Consider the following 20,758-nt stretch of genomic DNA (forward strand, 5'->3'; position numbering starts at 1 on the left):
AGACAATGCGTAGACCAACCGAAAATAATAACGTAGAAATTTGATAAAGAAATGAATAAAACGGAGGAGAAAGAGGTATAGAAAAGGCATGCTCTCAATGCATTTTCACATGGGGCGTAAACTTTCCTCGCTGTATTCAGAGACCAGAGCCGAACGGTTGCAATGGCTGGCTGCGGACCACAGCAAAACAGCCCTCGCTTATTTCAACGGACCGCATTTGTTCGGTGGTCGCGGGGCGTTCGAGGGGCCGCTACTGCGCCCCCCACCGCCAGGCGGCGACCGCCGAGGGGCGCCGGAGGAGACCCGGGCCGCGGGGGGCGCTGCAGCGGCTCCCCCTTTGTTTATCCGACGGCCGGGCCTTCGCCCGTCCCGCCCTCCGCACGCTGCCAAGGAGGCGGGCCCGCCCGGCCGCCAACAAACGCGCCCCGCGCCCTGCGGAGGGAGCCCCAGAGAGCGCAGACGCCCCTGGCCGCCGGGCGAGCGCCTTCCCCGTCCCTTGCCCCGCATGGCTCCAGCGGCGGCCCCGGCGGGCCAGCAGTACTTCCGCTCGGACAGCAGCGACTCGGCCGCCTACATGCTGGGCAGCCCGAACGGCTCCGAGGGCGAGCTGCCCGCCCGGCCTGAGAAGCGCCGCCGCCCCAAGCGCTGCAGCCCCGTCTGGCTGGCCGTGGCCGCCATGGGCATCGTGGCGCTGCAGATCGCCTCGGCCACCGGCCTCTTCGTCTACTTCACCATGTCCATCGCCAAGGTAGGCCGGGGGGCCGCTCGCAACAAAGGCGCGCTGGCGGAGCTGGAGCGACCGCAGATCCCAGCCTTTGGGAAGAGGCCCCAGGGCGCCCCTTTGCCTGGCCCCGCGGCGGCGGCGGCGGCGGGGGTTGTGTATGGGCAGCGCGGCAGACGACAACAAGGGCGGGAGGCGGGGAGGGGAGCCCCAAAGGGTCCTTGGGCGGCGGGGCGGCGCATCTGGTACCCCAGCTGCCGGAGAGGATGGCGCACAGGAGGAGGCGGCTTCGAGTTTCGGTTTTGTCCCGAGAGTTTTGGGGCATCCGTACTTGAGAAGCATTTAGAGTTGCGACCTACAAGTCGTTATATGGCAGAAGGCGGAGGCCTGCCCCGAACGTCTTGCCACAGTAACTGTGGCCGTTTGGTGGCTCCGTGTTATCCATCGATGCTATAAGCATCTCTGGAAAGGTGTTTGCCGAAACAGATCCCCCTTTCTCAAGTGCAGCTGGGTGTGGCATGAGGACTAAGGGGGGGTGCCCTGACTGAAGACTGGAGTGGATGCCGAAAGAATTATTCCAGACTTGCTCAGTAATAACAATTTGGAAAGAGTTGATCAAATCTGCAGCTCCAGTGAGCTACTGAATAGCCCAGAAATGATCCGGAGTGCTTAGCAAAGCAAGAGAGTTGAAAGGCAACACAGAGAAGTCCCAAATTGTTTAGGACACAAAAATGAAATACAACATGTAAGTGGAGGAGCACCAGGCTTGGAAACAATACTTTTGAAAAAGATCTTGGCAGAGTAGAAGGTTGCCAGCTGAATGTGAGCCAGCAGGGGAGTGGATGCAAAAAAAGAAAAGAAAAAGAAAGAAAAGTGCTGGTTTAATAGAGGAATATAATTTTTAATCACGTTAACCCGAAGCCTTCATGCACTCTGCCTTGGTTGGAGCCCCCTCCCCTCTGCTTGCGGGCTGAGCAGGGAAGAGGGGTGATCAAGAGTGGGGCAAAGAGAGGAAAGGATCCGGTAAGTTCAGGGCTGAGAGAAAGGGTGCTTGGGGGTGGAGAGGAGCTGGAGAGAGGCCGCAGGGAGAAGGACTAGACCTGCGGGAGAGGCATAATAACAACAGAGGAAGTAGATTCCAAGTATTAGGAAAAATATCCTAATGATGTAAAAACCTTTTGACTGGAGCAGGGAGCCAAATGTGATGTGTTCCCTTTGCGGGATCTGTTCCTGCAGCCCATCTGCTTAGGATGCTTACAGTGGACCCTGCCCTGACCAGGGCTCCGACTGCCTGGCTGGCCCCACCCCCAATCCGTTCCACCCCTCCGAGCTGACCAGAGGGCAAGTGAGCTGTGGCCAGGGGCCTGATGCCTCCAAGGGCAAAGATAAGGCGCAGGGGAGATTGTGGTTCATGGAGTGGCCTTGCTTGCTTTGCCCAGCCCGGCCGTCCCTTTCACCTCCTCCAATGATCTGTTCCTCCCCGGAGCATTGGCTGCTGGAAAGAACAGAGCTGTGGGTCCCAGGACAAAAGCGTCTACAAGAGAGACTTGGCCTAGTCCTGTAGCAACACAAACCCTTCACCCTGGCTGGAGAAGGAGGGGGAGGGGTTCTCCAGCTCCACCGAGAGGGAGGGTCTGAGCTGCTTCTGCCCACCTCCACTGGTGAATGCTGTGGGGAGTATTAGTTGGAGGGCTGTCGAGGGGCAGGGATAGCATTCACTGTAGCCTCTTTGGGGCTTCCTGGTCAGGCTTGGAGGGATTGAGAGTGACTCTCAGAGCCTCACTTCAGTCAGACGCACGGCCCATAACTTCAGGCAGCCTGAATGGGGTTCCATGATTTTCAGAGGAGGCCATGTTGGGACAAGAAGCCAGCCTTCCTCTTGAGCCAACGGGAAGCAGATGGCCGCTGTGCTGGGCCCTCAAGGTGTTGCCCTGACTTGGAGGAAAACTTTCAGTATAATAATTAACCTTGCTGGGAAAGGCACTTCCTTGTCACTTCTTGGAATCTGCCGTTAAAACTTTTACAGACCTTCCAAAACAAAGCTGCCCAGAGCTGGGGGGAGCTGCCATGTCCACCCCTTTCCCCTTGGCGTTTGGGGCCTGCACTGTCACCCCAGAGCCCAGCTAGAAGGTCCTGCAGCTTCTAGAGCGGTTGTGCTGTGTACCAGTTTGAGGCCTTTTGCTCAGAATGTTTACAACACTACTCACGCAGGCCTTCTTTGCTCAGCCCTCAATCCTGCTATCGCTTGGGAGAAAGAGCTGGCAAGGGCTTTGCATGCGTGTGCTTGTTTTGTGATGAGGGAAGGATGGGTGCGACCAAAGTTTCCTGAATTAAGCAACTTGCAGGCTTAGTTTGGCTTTCATTTTCTTTTAATTGCCATGCCAAATCTTTGAGATTGAAAAAACACACAGGGAGCCTGTGCTGCTAGGAAGGCCTCTTTGATGTGTTCCTCACGAGGCCTACGCAGAGCCCCCTGCCCCCCACCCCCGCTGCCTTGTCTCTGGCTCTGGAGCACTCCGAGTCTTTCTAGCAGCTAAGTCGATGCTACAGATAAGGGTGGCGTTTCCCCCAGGCAGAACCAGGAACAGCATTCGTGGTTGGCTGTGGCTGGGGTGCTTAAGGGCACTTGGGAAAGGTTAAACCCTTCATCTGCAGAAGGAGTCGAACCATCCTGCAGTAGCGAAAAGGGGGTCATCTCCATGTGCCCCTCATCGCTGGTGGGGAGAGGCTTTTTTGAGCAAGCTCTTAGGGACGGGGGGGGGGGTCCTGTGGGAGCTCTGGCCCAGGATGTGTGCTGACTGGCATCACCAAAGCCCAGCAGCAATTGTGTGTGCAGCCCTTTGTTTACAACTGGTGCTGATTTCACAAAACCTGACCCAGTTCCTGGTCTCAGGCTGGGTAGCGTGCCAGCTAGAGTGAGTCACCACTGGGGCATTTGGGCTGGGTTTGCCTTTTCCAACTGCTGGGGAGATTCATGGCAAGGGGAGGGAGGTCCCCAGGGGTCCTGTTCCCCCTGGAATATTGTAAAGCAATTCCCCTTGCCATTTCCAGGGCCACAACCTAATGCCAAGCTTGGCGAGCAAAGGTCTCTGCCATGTCCTTAAATGGGCATCCTCGTAGCAAAGGTGGCAGGTCTGAATGGAGGCTGCCTGCCCCAGTGGGCAGAGCAGTGGGAAGCCACCCTTCCCCCCAGCTGCTACTACCACTTGGCACCCCCCACCTGACCCCTCCACCTTTCCTTCCCAGCTCAAGGCCCAAACACAGGGCACCTCGGAAGAGCTGAGGTGCCTCCAGCTGCTCAACAGGCTGCAGGAGCTGCAGGAGCTGGAGAAGCTGATGAGTAGCCAGCCGTGCTTCAGACTGGCACTTGGCATCCAGGACTACGTTGCCATGGTGAGAAGCCTCTCCACATTGCTACTTCCATGGGGATTCTGGAGCCCAAAATCCTGAGCCCAGTCAAGGAGTTTAGGTTGTGGGGCTGCAGGGAGGTCTGACGGGAAACGTGGGGGGAGGGGTAGGTCAGTCCTCTCTGAAATATACCCAAGCAGTGTTTTGCCCTCTGGCCGGGCATCTGTCTCCCTGCCCTGCCCTGTTTGTCGGTTTCCACCCCTCTTGAATCCACAGCTTTGCTCAGGCAGGTCCACCTTTATTAAAGGGTTCCTGCATGTCCTCCCCTGTCCACTTGGAGGCTGACCCCATGGGTGGGGGGGATCCAGAATGACCCCAGTTGGAGGCAGTGTTGGACCTACGCCTTAAGTCTCATCTCACTCCCTTCCAGATTACTGAAAATGTCATCCGAAGGAGCACCCCAAGGGGTGAGTCTGCAAACGGGGTGCAAAGGGACTGGGCCAGACCTGGAGGGGAGGGAGAACCTATCAGGGAGGCAGAGTAAGGGGCATCTTGTTTGCAGAGGGCCCCCCAGAGATGAGCAAGCAGCTCCCCTCCCTCTCTCATTCTGCCGCCCTCTGCCCCTTCCTTCCTAGTCAGTGCCTCTCAGAAGCAGAGGAACTCCAGCTGGCAGCTGGGCAGCCGGCCCTTGGCACACCTCACTCTCAGGAGGCCGAGCCCTTCCCAGCCAGGTGAGTCTGCAGACAGCTGGCCCGGGTGCCCTATTTGAGCTGTCCTGAGTGCTGTGGGGCTGACTGGGCTGAGTTGCTCAGCAAGTGCTCCTTGCTGGCCCCCCTGGGCCTCTCCTTTGCCTGCCTCTCTACAGCCGGGCAGAAAATGAGGTGGCAAGTTCCCTTCATGCCAGGGGGAGGGGGGGCCAGCTGGGCCTCGCTTGAGCTTCTCCCAGAGAAGGGCTGGAGCAGGGCCTTGCTCAGCTCAAGAGGGAGGGCTGGCTGGATGTGAGCTTTTGTCCTTGGAGAGGTTGTGGGGTTTTTCTCAGCTCTTTGCCCTTGGGGTCCTCCCAAACAGCCCCTCCCAGAAGCTCCAGGGTTAGGTATACATCTCCTCCACCTCCTGGGGTGACTTTCCGGGTCTCCTCCCCAGGAGGCCTGGGACCGGTGTTCCAGGACCTGCAGCAGTCCTGCCGGCATCCCATCCGCCACTGGGCCAGCAGGACCATGCATGCCCACCTCCAGAACTTCACCTACCAGGATGGGCAGCTACAGGTGAGCGAGGCGGGCAAGTACTACGTGTATGCCCAGATCTACTTCCGCTACCCTACTGAGGGGGCCGATGCCCGCTCCCTGGGCCACCAGCTGGTGCAGTGCATCAATCTCCAGAGTGTGTACGGGCAGACCATCCTCCTGCTGAAGGGGGTGGGCACCAAGTACTGGCAACAGGATGCAGCCTATGGGCTCCATGCCCTTTACCAGGGAGGCCTCTTTGACCTCAAAGCCGGTGACAGGCTCTTCGTGTCCGTCTCATCGCTGGACGTCAACTACGACGATGAGGCAGGGAGCTATTTTGGAGCCTTCCGCCTTGACATGTGACGCTGGGAGATTGCACACAAGGGAACCCTGGCGTTGGGGCCTCATTATCCCCCCACGCAGAACCACTGTAGGATGCCCGTGCTCCATATCACTGTTCCTTCTCCTGTTAGTGGTAGTCACCAAGCTGCCCTGGACGCAAAGGCGGTGGGGGGGGGGGAATCTGCAGCCCTCCTGCTGCAAGAGACCCTGGGAGGCTGCTGGGGCCCCTTCCAAAGCTCGTCTGCTGTGGGCCTCCACTGCACACCCTGCGCCATGGGGAGATGCTTTGTTGTAGCCATGTCTCTGAAGCAGGTAGAAAGGTGATGAAGGTGAGCAGGCCAGACGGCTGGCAACCACCAGGCTTCTGACTCTCCCGGACATGCCCCGTTGCCTTCTGCTGCAGAGCCCTCCTCTCCATGCGACCTCCTGCCCTCCCCACTGCCTTCCCCCAGTCCAGCTGAGAAATGTGGGATTGCCTCCTGCCAAGGAGGAACACTTCTGGGCTCCCTCCTCCTGTGCCTCAAACAAGCTGAGCTGCTCACACAGCAAGCAGCAGTTCACAATGCTTATAGCCAGGGCAAGAATGTAAGTCAGTGTGTCACCTGGGCAAGCGAGCCCCGCCAGGGAGGCATGAGGTGCACCTTCCCGCTGCCTCTCCCCACATACACTTTGGGTGTGACCCTGAATGGCATTGGCACCGAGTACCCTAGCCAAAGCTGGCTGACCTGGAGCAACCGGAGCCTGTGCCAGCTGGGCAACTGGGGTGGCAGCCCAAGCGTCTGCCTAGCCCTTCCTGGAGGGAGGTTGACCTTCAGGTCTGTGTCCTGGACCTTGGCAGGAAATGGCTTTTCTCCTTTACTGGTTTTCTTGAGGGATTGCCCAGGTCGTGTCATATCAGGAGCTGCATCCACAACGGCCAGGTCCCATGCAGCCTTTATTTGTGGCTTAGCATTCTGCATGCCCCCCATTGTCAGTGCACGGTTCAGTGAGCTGCATGCACCCAGACTGTGGGGTGGAGGCAAAAGAGCAGGCTGCCATTACGAACACTGAAAGGGTGGGCAAGTGCAGTCACCAGAGGCACAGGAAGCCCTCTGTTCCTAACCAGGCTGAGCCCCACATTTGGACTGGGGCACCAGCCTTTGACTCGGCTTCCTTGGCCACAGGGTCTCTTCTGGCTTCTCTGAAAGACAACGCCCACCCTTGGCTGTCGGCCACGAGTCACGGGAGTGTGGTGCGTGAACGTGGCCTGTTCAGCCCAGAAACTAGCACAACCTGGTCAAACCCCAGTCCAGGCGGTTCTTCCACTTTGGCCTCTTCCCCCCTTGCCCCTGTGCCTAAAGAGGGGGATACCTCAAGGCAGGAGGCTTTCAGGCGGCTGCTCCCTCGGGCAGCCCCAGGCCAGGCGTGTGAGATGGGCTGGGCCAGGCAAAGCTAGCAGTGTTGCTCCTGCGGCTGCCACCTTGTTCCTGGGCAGCTGCAAGAAGAGGCAGCGGACAGGAGACTGCCCGGAGGTTCAGCTTGTTGGCTTGGGGTTATCTGGTGCCACTTGGGAAGAGGCAGGAAAATGAGCCCCTAGACGCGCTCTAGGCAGCCTGGAAGGAAGGCAGCTGCAGCCCAAACCTGACCTTCCGTACCAATTTAGAGGGGCTCTTCCCCCCCCCCCCGCCTCTGGGTTAGGCAAGAAGCAGCCACTGCCAGCTCGGTTAGATTTGTTTCTTTTACTCTGGCGTGGAACCTCCTTCCCAGCGCAGCTCCCAAACAAGGCTACAATCGGGCTCTCCTTCCCGAGATTACTTTCCACAGATTATATAGTGCAATTGGTTATCTTGTAGAAAAAAATAAAACATGATTATCGCTTGCTCCACGCGGAGAACCTGAAGACAGCTCCGGCTCCTCAGTAAGAGAGGGAAAGCTCAGGTCCCCCTGGCCAAGGTCCGTGGGGCAAAGGAAAGCCTCTGGCACCTCCTGGGCTTCAGTTGAACAAGATCGAGTCTGGATCCTGGTTTGCCATCTGTGCTATGTGCTTCAATACGTCCTTTTTGGTAATAATCCCTAGCAGCTTCCTGAAACAGAGAGAGAAGCGACTGACCTCAGTGGAGAATGGGGGCTCCCTTCTGCCCCACCACCAGTCCGGCCACAGGAGAGGAGCTGTGTGTGGCCCAGCAGAGGGAGGGAGGGAGGGAGGGAGGGGCAACGGGGCCACCTTCCCACCCAGCCCGGAGGCTCCTGGTCATTGGAGCTCCTTCCGGGCTGCTGGCATCAGCAAGGGGACCTTGGGTGACAATTCGAGGTCCGGCAGAGGAGGAGCCACTTGAGTCTTCCAAATGGAGCATTTTTTAAAGAGCTGCCATTCTGGACTGCCCTGAATTCCTTGTCAGCTTTTTCAGCAGTGGAGAATTTTACTGCCAGCCACATATGATTTGTACATACAATATATTTTTTCATTACTGCTAGTGAATTGTCCTGTCTTTCGTTTTGAAGTCCTAAAGCAAACACAAAGAGCTCCCCCAAACCACAAGGGGCCCGGCCAGCTAAAGTGTTTCCATTCCTTTGTTGGACGTGCGACCCACCCCATTCTGCCCCAGTGGAGAAAGTCTCAGAATGGGCGCCCTTCACCGCTCACAGTGACGCTATTTGTCCGTTGCCCACCCCAATCTTGCGATTCTGGCATCCATCACGCAAGCCCGCGGTGGCCTAGCGCAAGGGAAGGAAGCTCGGCAGGGCCCCTTCTCACCCATTGTGTGTGACCAGGCACTGGCGCAGCCCAAGTTTTCGGAAAATGTCCACCACGATTTCCATGGGGGTTTGGTCTGTCACAGTAAAGGGGCTGAGGTCGAGAAGGCTCCGCAGCTTGAGCATGGAGGGGGAGCAGGGCGGCAGCGGGGGGCAGTGGTCCGTGAAATAAATAACTGAGCTGCTGACAATCCCTTCTTGCTTCTTCCGGGCGCTTTCTGGGGTGGGGGTGGGGAGAAGAGAGTCAGAACTAGAGGGGCAGCCCGCACCCCACCTGGAAATGGAGGCGGCCACAATCGGGCATTGCCAGGGTGCTTCTGGGCCTGCTCACCAATGGAGATGACCAGGTCTCGTCGGAGGACGAAGCCCACGAGGCGCTGAGACTCCCTGGACACCACCACGGGATAGCCACTGTAGGTGGTCTCGCCGATGATGGTCTCCACATCCTCTACCGTCATGCTGTCCTGCGTGAGGATGGTCAAGGCGGGGTCGCTGCGCCGGGGCCGCATGACGTCCATGGCCAGGGTCTTGTGGCTGAACTCCTCCTTGGCCTCCAGAAAGGGGTAGCCATTCAGGCGGATGTGGGCATCATAGATGCCCTCCCGGCCGATGGCATCGGCCACCCACTTGCTGGTCATGGCAGCAGCCATCAGGGGCACGATGTACTCCAGCCCTCCCGTGAGCTCAAACATGATGACCACCAGGGAGACAGTCATGCGGGTCACTCCGCCTGTAAGAGCCAGAGGGACCCTTATCTATTTACGGATAATTTCTTTTACCAGAAAAATTTAAAAACTACAGAAACACAGAAAAAGATTACAAAGGGATAAAAGCGAAGAATGATAAAATATCTAAAGAAGTGGCTGCCAATCTTCTTGGCCCCAGTTTCGAGCCCTTGCCCGCCCCATTGCCTGCCTGCCCCCCTCCTTCCCAGAAAGGGGGAAGTCAGCAGTTCACGTCTGCCAGCAGGGAAGGCTCAGGAGGGTCATTTCAATGAACAGCAACCGGAAGGGGCTTCAGTGGTGAGGCCTTTTCCTACTGCCAGCGGATGGATCTGGCCAAAGCACTTCCAGTTGACCCTCAAGCTCATCTTCCCCACCTTCTGCCCCTGAGCTCAATGCCCCACAACAATCATGCTGAAAAGCCTCTTTCAAGGCTCAGGCCTGGGGGGGCAGGGGAGCAGCCCTCCTTGTCCCCCCCCCGTTTACATTCATTTAAAGGCAGCTGCCCCTTCTCGGCCACAACGGGTCTGCAACTCAAGGGCAGCTGGAAATGCCCAGGTACCCACCCAGTTGGATGGGTTCCGTCACTACTCACCCAGGCAGGCGGCAGCCCCCACCATGGCGTAGAGGCCGGGCGTGATGCAGTCGGCCCCGGGACTGCACCAACCCTGGAAGATCTGCCAGTCGTGATGGTGATAGGCCAGCTGCTCCATGCCCACACCCAGCAACCGGCCCGCAATGGCGCCCACCGCCATGCTGGGGATGAAGAGGCCGGATGGCACCTGCGGGGAAAATGGCATCAAACGGCACCCTCACCTCTTCTTCCCTGGGTCCGCAGGGGAAGAGGCCGCCCAGGCCTGCGCAGATGGGCCCTCAGGAGGGCTGGGAGAGCCCGTCTCCTCGCCCCAGTTCGGCCACCGGATCGAGCGGCAGGAGGCCTCAACTTACAACCACAATCAGAGCTGAAATTTCCATCGTAAGCCCTTATAGTCGTAAGTCCAGTTGGACCTGATGTTGTAACAATTTTTACAGTGGTCATTGCTGAATCATAGCGGTCATTGAGTGAATCCAGCTCCTACAATGGGTGTTTTATGCCAGAAATCAGCAAAACAGGCTGCAAATCGCCACAGGATGCTACAACTGGGCATAAATGTGGGCATCCAAACTGAAATCATGCTACTGTGGCGGTGCTGCTGCAGGTGTGCTTTTGACTACAGGTCATAGATCACTTTTTATGAGGCAGTCATAACTCTGAATTGTTGTTAAACGGTCACAAGTCAAAGGCTACCTGCACGTCAGACTATTTATTTATTTTATTTATTTTAATTCCATTTATATCCCGCCCTTCTCCGAAGACTCAGGGCGGCTTACAAGCTTAGCAGTAGCCTTCATTCTATGTATATGCCTGCTTATTAGGGCTTTCACACACACACCAAGTGGCATTATTACAAAGTCAGCTTATTGCCCCCAACAATCTGGGTCCTCATTTTACCTACCTCGGAAGGATGGAAGGCTGAGTCAATCTTGAGCCTGGTGGGACTCGAACCTGCACTAATTGCAGGCAGCTGGTGTTACTTAAGGAGGCATTAGCCCACTGCTCCAACCTCCAACCCCAAGACAGCCAAAAGCCTCACGGCTCAGGAGGGAGATCGTGGCAGGGCCCAGCCCCCCAACCGGCCTCTCCTGTTCAGCAGCCCTCTCGCCCATCCCCACCCCCCTCCAACAGCCAATCTCAGGGGGCTGCGGGCTCCCCCACCTTCATGCCGAAGGTGAAGATGGTGATGAAGATCTTCAGCAGGAGAGCCAGCACCAGCTGCCACGAGGCTACGTGGATGCCTGGCCCAGCAGCCCGGTCAGGCAGGTCATCCCCCTGGGTGCTGTTGGGGGCACTGAGGTAGTCGCAGAGCTGGGAGGAGTCCAGGAGGCTGCAGTCATTGAAGAGCTCCGAGATCAGCTCGCTGGTGCTCATGCGGGTGTACTTGTTTGGAAAGGCTAGCAGGGCGGTCAGAGCCGTGACCACCAGCACCTCCAGCACCGGGTACCTGCCCAGCTTGGTCGTCTTGCGCCGCCTGCACCAGGCAATGTTGCTGCGGATGAAGAAGGCCCCCCAGAGCCCCCCGAAGATGCCCAGCAGGATGAAAGGCGCCAGCTCCAGCAGGTGCCAGGGGCTGTGGAACTCCACGTAGAAGAGCACCAGGCGGCTGTTGCCAAATGGGTTGATGGAGCGCAGGGTGAAGGCTGCCACCAGCGCAGCGAAGAAGGAGCGCCAGAGGGTCTTTAGCGGGAAGTAGTAGCTCACCTGCAGAAAAGAGAGGGAAGGGGCCCACTCAGCCGCCTGCTCGCAGCCCAAGGACTGTCTGAATAGGGGCAGTTCTTGGAGCAAGGCCCTAGGGGGTGTCCTTACCTCTTCCAGACTGAACAGGACACCTCCAATGGGGGCACCAAAGGCCACTGACACGCCAGCGGCCGCAGCAGCTGACAACACCTGCATGGAGAACAGTTGTCAGCAGAGCCATGGGGCCAAAAGAGGCCAGAAGCAGCCACCAATTCCTCTCCATCTCTCAGCAGCCTTGGAGCAAGTTGCGGGCAGCTCATGACTATTTCCATGTCCATGCCAGGCCTAGACCAAATTGCAGCCCACCCCAGAGCTTACTTCCCGGCGCTTGGCCTCATTCTTCCGATACTTGGTGAAGAGGTGGCACAAGATGTTGCCACAGCAGCAGGCCACGTGGACCAGGGGACCCTCCTTGCCCAGGCTCAGGCCTGAGGAAACAGCCAGCACCAGGGTGACGGTCTTGATGAGCAGCGTCCATTTGCCCAGGTAGCCTCGGATGATGAAGCCACTGAGAATAGTTTTGATCTGGAAGGCAAAAAGGCTTCCGTGGATGGCGGCCTTTGGCCCATCTTGAGTGCAGGAGCGCTTGGGAAAGCAACGCAGCTCTGGGAAGGAAGGAGGGGCGTCACAAGAAGTGGGGGTGATGAAAGAGGGCAGAGGCCCTGGGAGGATCCAGAGCCCCCAGCTTCACAGTCGCCAGTGGACTCGCCTCTGGGATCCCCGAGCCGCAGGCGTAGGGAGCAAAGCCCCGGACGAGCAACACAGCCAGGAAGGAGAAGAGCAGCGCCCAGAGGACGTAGAGGAAGTAGTTGAGGATGTAACTCAGGGCTCCCTGTCAGGGCGAGAAAGGGAGGGCGGCCCATGAAGCACACTCGACTCACCTGCAGGGCTGGCTTGCTACCTGGTGAAACAGGTTCCCCCCCCCCCGACACGTACCTCCTCTTTGCCAGTCAGCAACTGCGCCCAGGTCCTCCACTCAGGGCACTTGTCCCTGTCCTGGAAGGTGATGTTGGACGAGTTCCAGCAGCAGTGCTCATGGTTGTACCAGAAGCCGTTCAGGCAGACCCCCTCCTTCAGATCCGTCATCCAGTGGGCAGTGATGTCAATCAGGCCGGCCAGCAGCCCTGTGGGCAGAAAAGGTCACCATGGAAGGGGAGGGGCTTGACCGAGACCCCTGGTCCGCCCAGCAGCTCCGGCCCCTCACCTGCCCACAAGCCGATGAGCAGCATCAACAGCCATCCTGAGAAAGCGTCACTGACGCTGCGCACCAAGGCCCAGGTGGACTCCTTGCTCTTATTGGCGATCTGAGGAGGGAGAGGCGTTTAGAGCAGGCTTCCTCACCACCCCCACAGGGAGCCCATGTCTGGGATCAGGGAGCTCCACGGGGGGGGGGGAGCCCACATCCCCCCTAGTTACAATACAGAGCAGAGCAGGGGCCGCCTTTTCCTCCCTCCCTGCTCAGCCCAGCACATTCCTCCTAAGCGCTTGTGATCACCGCCAGGGAGAGATCAGCCTTTTCCCAGCTCTGATTCCAGGCTGTTCCCCTTGAAACAAAATGTTTGCACAAAGCCCTTGCCCATCCAACTTGCCGGCCCTCCCGCTGGCCACAGTCCAATCCCAGAGGAAGCCCGACTGACCTCTCGGTGCCGGTCACGATCCCGAGACTTCTCGCGCACCCAGTCGATGGTGTTGAAGTCTTCGTAGGTCCCCACACCTGGGAGCGGCTCCTGCAGAAAGTCCATCACCTGCCTCGGCCCATTCATCCCACCTCCACTGTATGAGGAGAAACCTGCAAGGGGTCAGGAGACGCCACCTCGCTTTCCTTCCAACCGCCAAAGGACGGAATGCAAAGTCCCAGGAAAACAAAGGTGTCTGCCGAGGAGCCGAGTTAATCTTTAAGCAGCTTCAGGGGAGAGGAAGGAGGGGCAGTAAAATGGCTGCAAAAAAGCTCTGAGCCCCTGGCTGAACTTAAGAGGCAAGACCAATTTTGTTTGTTAAAATAGGCTGCTGACAACCCTCCTCTCTGCTGCCTGCTAAATGCCAGCTTTCTTTTTTGCTGCAGCCCACAGACCTTAAGAAGACCCCGGGGGGGGGGGGGCTTCAAGGAAGAGCTTCAGGATCTCAGCACGTAACAGACACCAAGACGTAGCTCCCACCAGAGGTGACAGGATGCCCATGTCGATGCAGACATTTCCCCTCTACAGACATTTGCCACGCTCCTTGCCAAAACTCAGTCCCACTCTAATGGGCAGGAAAAAGTCACTGGGTTGGATGGATACATAGCCTTTCTTCCTTGGCATTGCTGGGTGCAGAAAACCTGACCTTACGTCAGATGGGATCCGGGCGCCAGTTGGCTCAGCTCTGATTTGTACAGAGAATCAGAGCCAAACTCAGGCACCAGGTTTCTGCTCCCAGTGCGCCAGGTATAGTCTGAAAGCTCAGGCTTCATCATCTTAATCAGTCCAGTGGAAAGTCTCTCTCCACTTGTTCGTAAAATCTAGAGAATTCCCAATACAGTAGTTTGGGATCAGCTGTCTGGGAAAGTAGAGGAACTCTCAGTGCAAGATTCTGGATGGCTTTGAGGAAACTTGGAGCATACACAAAAACGAGGCCATCGTGGCTTGGGAGGAGCAAAGCCGTGGACAGCCCTGGTGCCAATCACACTGGTGCAATATGGGAAAGCTCTACCGCAAGCCATGATGGGATAAATACCATCAAATTTTCAGGAGCTAAAAGGTCCCAGCACAGATGCTAATTTGGTGACCTCCTGCTTAAATATCTGCACAAGGGAACCCTGCCGCCATTGTAACTGGAACCCCTGGAACATCCGACCCCTCGCCAAACATCCTCAAATATTTCCTATTCAAGCGTGTGAGCACCCCTTCCCCCCAGGCTGAGGCTGCATCTCCTGGGACTCTGTTCCACTGGGTCAGCATTCAATGTGGACTGCAAAGGTTTCCCGAACGGCCAGTCTTTTCCTCTGCTTCGCACAGCAACCGTGCCTTGGCTGAGCCAGGGCAGCCGCAGGGCACCAGTGGAAGAAACACAAAGCAGGCATCGCCGGCTGGCTCAGGTTACCTTCCGCCAACTCTCTGTCCAGAGGAGGGACGTCATCTGCCATGGAGAAATCCAGCCTTCCCTCTGCAACCTCCACCAGGTCTTCATCGCTGCTGCTGCCCTGGAAACTCCCATGCCGGCAACCCGTATGATTCATGGCCAAAGGGCACCACACCTGCAATGGGAAGCAGGGGTCACTTCTGCTGAGGGGGCCCTGCTGAGACCCTAAGCCCCGCACCGTTGGATCGGGCCCCTGGCCTGTCTCTCCCAGCAGCCAGTTCTCTCACCGACTGCCCCGGGAAGCCGGCCCTCCCACCACCAGCAAGGCCCAGGACTCCGTTGGCCCAGCCCATTTGGAAGGTTAGCCATGCTGGTCGCCAGCCAGAGGAAGCCCAGGTAGCATCATGCACCCAAAGAATCTTTTGCCCGTTTCATAGGTTGGCCTTTATTCTGTTATTTGGGGAAGGGGATAACAGCCTCTGAGTGGCCACTTTAGCCACACCAGGCACCATCACTTCCCCTCTCATTGCCCTCCTGTCTAGAGTCCCAATCCCAAGGGGAGATTTCTAAGACACAACAACTGAGAAATCCCCACCCGAAGCCTCCCCCACCACCCACCGCATTCGTGGCCCACCAGGCAAGAGGAGAAAGTCAAGGGCCGAGAGGAGAAGGCGCTCTGTGTTTGGGAGGCATTTAAAAGCTGTCTGTGGAAGCTCAGGAAACATCTTGAGGGAGACTTATCTAAGGTCACAGAGATAAGCGGGGGGGGGGGGGGGACACCTGCCAGGTGGTTCCCTCGCTGACGAGAACTGAAGAGCTGCAGTGTGAAACACGAGTGAGGCAGTCAGGTGAGCAGGCTGGAAAGCCACCCTCTACTTCCCCCCAGCCTCCAGCCCAGCCCAACACATTCCCTCCCCCCTCCCTCTCTCTTCCTTTTGGAAATGCCTGCCGCGTTCTGGGCCAAAGATTAAGCAAGGCTGCCCCGTGTGGAGGATCAGGCCCAGGAAGGGAGCAGGAAGTGGCAGGGGAGGGCTCCCAGATAGGGCTTATGTGTCACCCCTCAAGTGCGGAGGAGGGGCCTGGCCAGCAGAGACCTGGCACCAGACAATTTGTGTGGCTTCCCAAAACAGTTGCCCCTTTGCTTTAGAAGGTTGATCCTTCTAAAGCAAAGGGGCAACTGACAGGCAGCTATGAAGCAGGAAGGAGGAAGCAGCCATCCATCCCATCCACCTCTCCAGGCTTGGCTGGACGACAGGTCAGCACCCACTTTAGCCAAAATATTCCACCTGTGGCTCCATTTGCAGAGAGAATGGTTGGGACTTGGGAGGGGAGGTTTCACAGGAAGCAGCTATTTCATCACAGTGGAGGGTGGATGTTGCCCTGGCTACTTACGGGGCATAAATAAGCAAAGGTTGCCTACAACGGGAAGAGCTCCGGGGTCCTCCGTGCTCTTGGAGCTGGGCTGTTTTCTTGCAGGCATTTCACTGCCAAACTAGGACTGAAGAGGTCCTCCTTCCCCAGGGAAGTGCCCCATTCCCTCTCTGCCCTACTGGGCTCCAGGCTCCCCTCTAACTTGCTTCAAGGGCCAACTCACACAATTGCCTTGATCAGCAGTGACTTGGCAGCCGAACACACAAACCTTTGCACTCCCAGAGCAATTTCACAATAGGGATGTTCCACCAAGAGCACTTGGTCGGAAGTGGTTCACCCATTGGCCCACCTACCCAAACAGCTGCAGTGCTTCTGGAGCACTTATGTGAACAGATTTTGAAACAGACAGCAATTTCCTATTTATCTACGAAAGCTGAGCCAGAAAATCAGAATTTTGGGTCAGAATCCTTTTTAAGATTTGGACCTCCTGAGCTTAAAAAAGGGCATGGAGAGAGGGGAATGGGTGGCTCAAGGAGAAGCTGGATGAAGAGCATCGGAGGCCACCAAGTCAGAAGCTTCCATCTGATCAAAGCGACCGAGGCAAGCAAGGTCTGAGAAGGAGAAGTCAGGGATCTATTTCTGAACTGGGTGAGCCCCCAGCCAGCTGTGCAGAATCAGGAATATAAAAGGCCTTAAGCCAGTTGTGGAGGTCTTCTCTTGCTCCGTCCATCAACCCAGAAGCCAAAGTCACAGGTGCCAGGCACCCAGGCTGCATCCAGCTCTTGATCTGAGTTGCAGCTACCTGAGCAGGTGCTTAGGAGCCCAAACCCTATGGCAAAACACGGTGCCCATGAGTTCCTAGGCAAGGGACACAGCTTCACTACCTGCTTTTTGGGGTGGGGCATGCCTTTGCAAGATCACTTTCTGAAGAAGGTTGCCCGGCCCTGAAGACCAGGCTTGCTTTCTCTCCTCAAAGCTTTCTGATCTCTCTAACCAAGTCCAAGTGACTCACAATAGGCATCACTGCCATTGTCCAAGTAGAGCCTCTGCTTAATGCCTGGTCTCATCAAATCCACATTAAAACAGCAGGCAATCTCAACATCACACGTCCAAATAGGTCACCACGCTGACCATTTACAAGCGCTCTGCATCTGGGGCCCACAACCTGAGCCAAACTATCTAAGGGCAAAGCAGACATAACTCCAACGGCATATTCTGGCCTGAAGAAAGGTCCATTCTCAGGGCCAGGAAAAAGCAGCTAGGCCCTCAAACAGCTCTGATCTAAGCATATTCACGTCTGAAGAACAGTTAGCCTAAAAGGTTTCCACAGAAAGGAGCAGTTTGGTTTCCAGGGAAGGGACTGAGAAAGCAGAACAGAAAGTGTGTTTTCCTTGAAAATGTCTGGTTCCCCTTCCAAGAACCAGGAGAACTGACTTCCTTCCTCCATGCTGAGCAAGGCCAAATCTGCATTGCAGCGGGTCCGTTTGAGTTAACAGGGATTGGCAGACTTTGCAACATTTGCTTCCCTTGTCCAAATATTTCTGACCAGAAAGCACAAGTTGCCTACGTCTGTTCAGGGAGGTTTGACCTTCGACATCCCTACAAGGGCACAGGAGACGGATGTCAGCACTTCATCTGGACCTGGCCAGGCTTATGGGCTTCCCAGGAAGAAAAGTAAACACAATCCACACCAGAATCTTGAGCAATCAAGTCTGTAGAGAAAAGTGGATTCTCTGTTTTGTGTGCAAGATGCCAATTAGGCTCCTCCATAGTCAGAAGTTCAGCGCTAGTCCCTTCCACGGACAAATTGAGAACAGCTGCTGGGAGGGAGAAGCACAGCTCAGGGCCCGCTGTTTTGCCACTGTCAACAGTGGCCAAGGGAACTGCCAGACTGAGTGCATCCTGGAATCGTGACCATGTTCTGGGCCCCAGCAGGCCTTTGGTTTTCTGGCCTTTTACCAGACAACCCTGCACCACTTGACAAACTGAGCTGGACATAGCTGGATTTCAAAAGCACTCGACACGAGCGGCTGGATCCGATCAAGGCAGCTCCTCACTCCCAAATGCCATCACCAGCAGTGGCCAGAGGGGTGGGGAGGAAAAAAGAACTCCACATGGATTTCAAATGGACACCAGGGATTCCCTGCTGAAAGGGCCAAAACCACCTGGCCAGCGATTTGGGCTCCCTCTGATCCAGGAGGCCCAAGAGCGACAAAGCCAGTGTGTCTCTCCAGTAACTGCCATCCAGACCGAGGCTCTGATGCCTCCAACTCTCCCTGGAGCCAAGTGGTTGGGAACCCCACTGGCTGCTGGCAATTCAGAGAAGCAGCACTTCTTTCTCCTCATCTTGAATCCCTGGGGACAATTCCAGCGTTCCCAAGCTGCAAGAAGAGGCATCTTCCCCTGGGCCATTCCTATCTATGACTCTTCCTAAGCCTGGAAGTGTCCCAGCAGGGAGGCCGTTCCTCCCCCTGGGCTGGTCAGGGCCCAGGTGGCACAGAAGCTCCGATGCCGATCCCGGGATGGGGCCCCAGGCACCCTCGCGCCGGCCGGTGCGGACTCGGGAAGGCTCCCCTGACGCAGCACCTCCCCGTCGCGGCGCCCCCTCCTCCTCCTCCTCCGGTCTGAGGGTCGCGGGCTGTCAAGCTCTGACCCGGCTGCGGGGGTCCCAGAAAACAAGCCGCCCGGGACGGTCATTAAGAGCCCGCATCTCGCTCGGGGCAAGAAGGCAGGGGATAAGTGCAGCCGGGCCGCCCGCTCAAGCGAAGCCCCGCAGAGCAGCCTCCGCCCGCCCGGCCAGACGCGGCTTCGCTCTCTGCTCTTTGCAAGCGGCAAGACGGGGCCGCGGAGCCGCCGGTGGGACCGCAGAGAGCCGGGCAGGACGCTCGCTGCGGTGCCCGGGAGGCGGCGGCGGCGGCTCCGAGACGCGGCTCTCCGCCCGTAGCCGCGGGAAGCAGCGGGCAGCCCCCGGCCACGAGGCCGCTCCCGGGGCACGCCACGCGGGGCGAAAGGGAAACGCGGCGCCGCTCCGCCGCCCACCGGCCGGGCCCGCTCTCGTCCCCCCGGCGCCAGAGGGTCCGCGGGCGGGCGGGCGGGGGGCAGCGGCGGCGGGTCCAGCCCCGGGCGGGCTCTCCTCCCCCAGGCGGACGGTCGGGTTCCCGACGCGGCCCTCGCCCCTCACCTGCGCGGCGCCGGCGGGGCTCCTCCGCCTCCGCCGCCTCCTCCTCTCAGCGGGCGGGCGGCCACCGGCCAGGAAAGGGCGGCGCCATTCGGACGCGCGGGCAGGGGCAGGTCACGTGACTGCGGGAACAGCCCTCTCCCGGGCGGCCGCGGAACGAGGGGCGGGTCTTTCCAGCGCGCAGGTCGGAAGGAGGGGCCGGCCCCGGAGTCGCCATGTTTGTCTCGGGCGCTGTCCCAGCCATGTGCCGGCGCCCCTTCTCGGCTGCTCTGGAGGTTGCTTCTAGGTGGGACCCAGCGGCGTCCCCAACGCGGCGCCCTCCGGACGGATCGCCCAGCCGCCCGCTTCGGTGCGTGGCCGGCTGGGGCTCTCTAGGAAGAAAGTCCAGGAAAGCCGGGAGCCCGAGGCCGGTGGGCGCCTTCCCCCAACCGCGGGGCCGCCGCCAATTCTCGCCCCGTCTCGCAAAGGCGGTTCCTGCAGGACCCTCGGCGGGCGCTCGAGGCTCCCCCGGGAAACGATGCTCTGCGCTGGGCGGGGCTCCCGTTCGCGGCGGCTTCAACGGGAGCGCGCGGGGCAATTCACGGGCGCTATTCTTGGTGTGCTCCGCCTTGCGGGAGAAATCTCTTTTTTTCCATTTCATTACAATCGATGTGGGCGTGGGGGGAGCCGTCGCTCTCTGCCCCAAAGGTCTCCCGAAGAGTTGCTGACTTGAGAAACTCTCCGTTCGTCCCCTGCAGATTCTGCTAAAGTTTCAATCCGGACACGGAACCCGCGCAGCGTAGACGAATGAAGCGCGGTTGCTCCCCGGGCACCCGGTGGGGCTCGGTCTACCCACGGGGAGGCTCAGCAGAGGTTAAAGTAACAAATGCTACGTAAGGGAACCTAACTCAGAAACCATCGAGTGATCCATTTCACCAATGTCCAACGGCTCTTTTACTCGATCCTTTCTGCCATTCCCAGGCTAAAGGAAGGAGGCGAGGCTGAGCCTCGGCCCGTTGCTTTTTCGGGCTCTGCCGTGGCCAGCTCATCTGAAGGGTCGCCCTCGGAGAGGAGGATAAAATCATGACCGTGCCCCCCCTCCGGGTGAATCTACATGGCTTTGCCACGTTTGGGCCCCGGAGGGGAGAGGAGAGGGAGCTCTGGCTCAGAGAGGGCAGGAGGGTTGCGGAGTTTCACTTTCCCTCCCACCAATGCTGGTTGCTGGACGAGAACAGGATCTTTGTCATCCTAAAACTCTCCTGAGGAACCAAGAGGAAAAACCCCTGCCCCTCCCCCCACTATCCCCCAAATGCCTTGTGACACAGGTCAGCTGAGAGAGCCCCGGAGGCTTTCTCCCTCTCGACTCCTGGATGCCACACCAGTTTGGGCACTCCTGTTTTGCTCAGAGGACTTGAGGGCACCGAGTCATCATTTCCCACCAGTTTTCTCTTTGAAGACAGAGCAACGGTGACCCCTGGGCAGTTCTGTTCTGCGGCTGGGCTGCCATTCGTCACAGAAGGCCTGCTCACCGCCTCTTGCAACTTCCTGGCAACCTCGGGCTCCTTTCTCACTCCTGGAGGCCGAGCTCCCTGCTAGCCACATCCTTGTGAAGAAGCTCCAGAGAGTCCAAATATGGGTGGCCCTGGGGAACAAACTGGGGTCAGGAGGTCTCTTGCTGCCCAGGGGGCAGGGACCAAGAGAACCAAAAGAAAAGATCTCAGGTGTCTTTTTCTCGCACTTTGGATG

The 20,758-nt window shown here is 58.0% G+C and overlaps 2 protein-coding genes across 2 annotated transcripts; one reads left to right on the top strand and one right to left on the bottom strand.

Annotated features, from left to right (window-relative positions):
* The first annotated feature begins 483 nt into the window (after positions 1 to 483).
* On the top strand, positions 484 to 7,110 carry LOC310646009 (tumor necrosis factor ligand superfamily member 10-like). The gene is made up of 5 exons (XM_083372167.1): positions 484 to 748; positions 3,968 to 4,114; positions 4,500 to 4,536; positions 4,705 to 4,800; positions 5,213 to 7,110. The coding sequence occupies exons 1-5, from the start codon at positions 506 to 508 to the stop codon at positions 5,656 to 5,658; spliced, it is 969 nt and encodes a 322-aa protein (XP_083228293.1). The 5' UTR covers positions 484 to 505; the 3' UTR covers positions 5,659 to 7,110.
* A 226-nt stretch (positions 7,111 to 7,336) lies between these two features.
* On the bottom strand, positions 7,337 to 19,141 carry CLCN5 (chloride voltage-gated channel 5). Its single transcript, XM_083372093.1, has 13 exons — positions 19,037 to 19,141; positions 14,506 to 14,659; positions 13,065 to 13,216; positions 12,632 to 12,731; positions 12,364 to 12,551; positions 12,137 to 12,259; positions 11,746 to 11,952; positions 11,497 to 11,577; positions 10,849 to 11,391; positions 9,688 to 9,874; positions 8,702 to 9,100; positions 8,372 to 8,588; positions 7,337 to 7,700 (listed from the first exon to the last, which is right to left on the bottom strand). The coding sequence occupies exons 2-13, from the start codon at positions 14,639 to 14,641 to the stop codon at positions 7,610 to 7,612; spliced, it is 2,424 nt and encodes an 807-aa protein (XP_083228219.1). The 5' UTR covers positions 14,642 to 14,659; positions 19,037 to 19,141; the 3' UTR covers positions 7,337 to 7,609.
* Between the last annotated feature and the right edge of the window lie 1,617 nt (positions 19,142 to 20,758).

This window comes from Vipera ursinii, assembly GCF_947247035.1.
Source record: "Vipera ursinii genome assembly, chromosome: 12".
Taxonomy (NCBI): Eukaryota; Metazoa; Chordata; class Lepidosauria; order Squamata; family Viperidae; genus Vipera; species Vipera ursinii.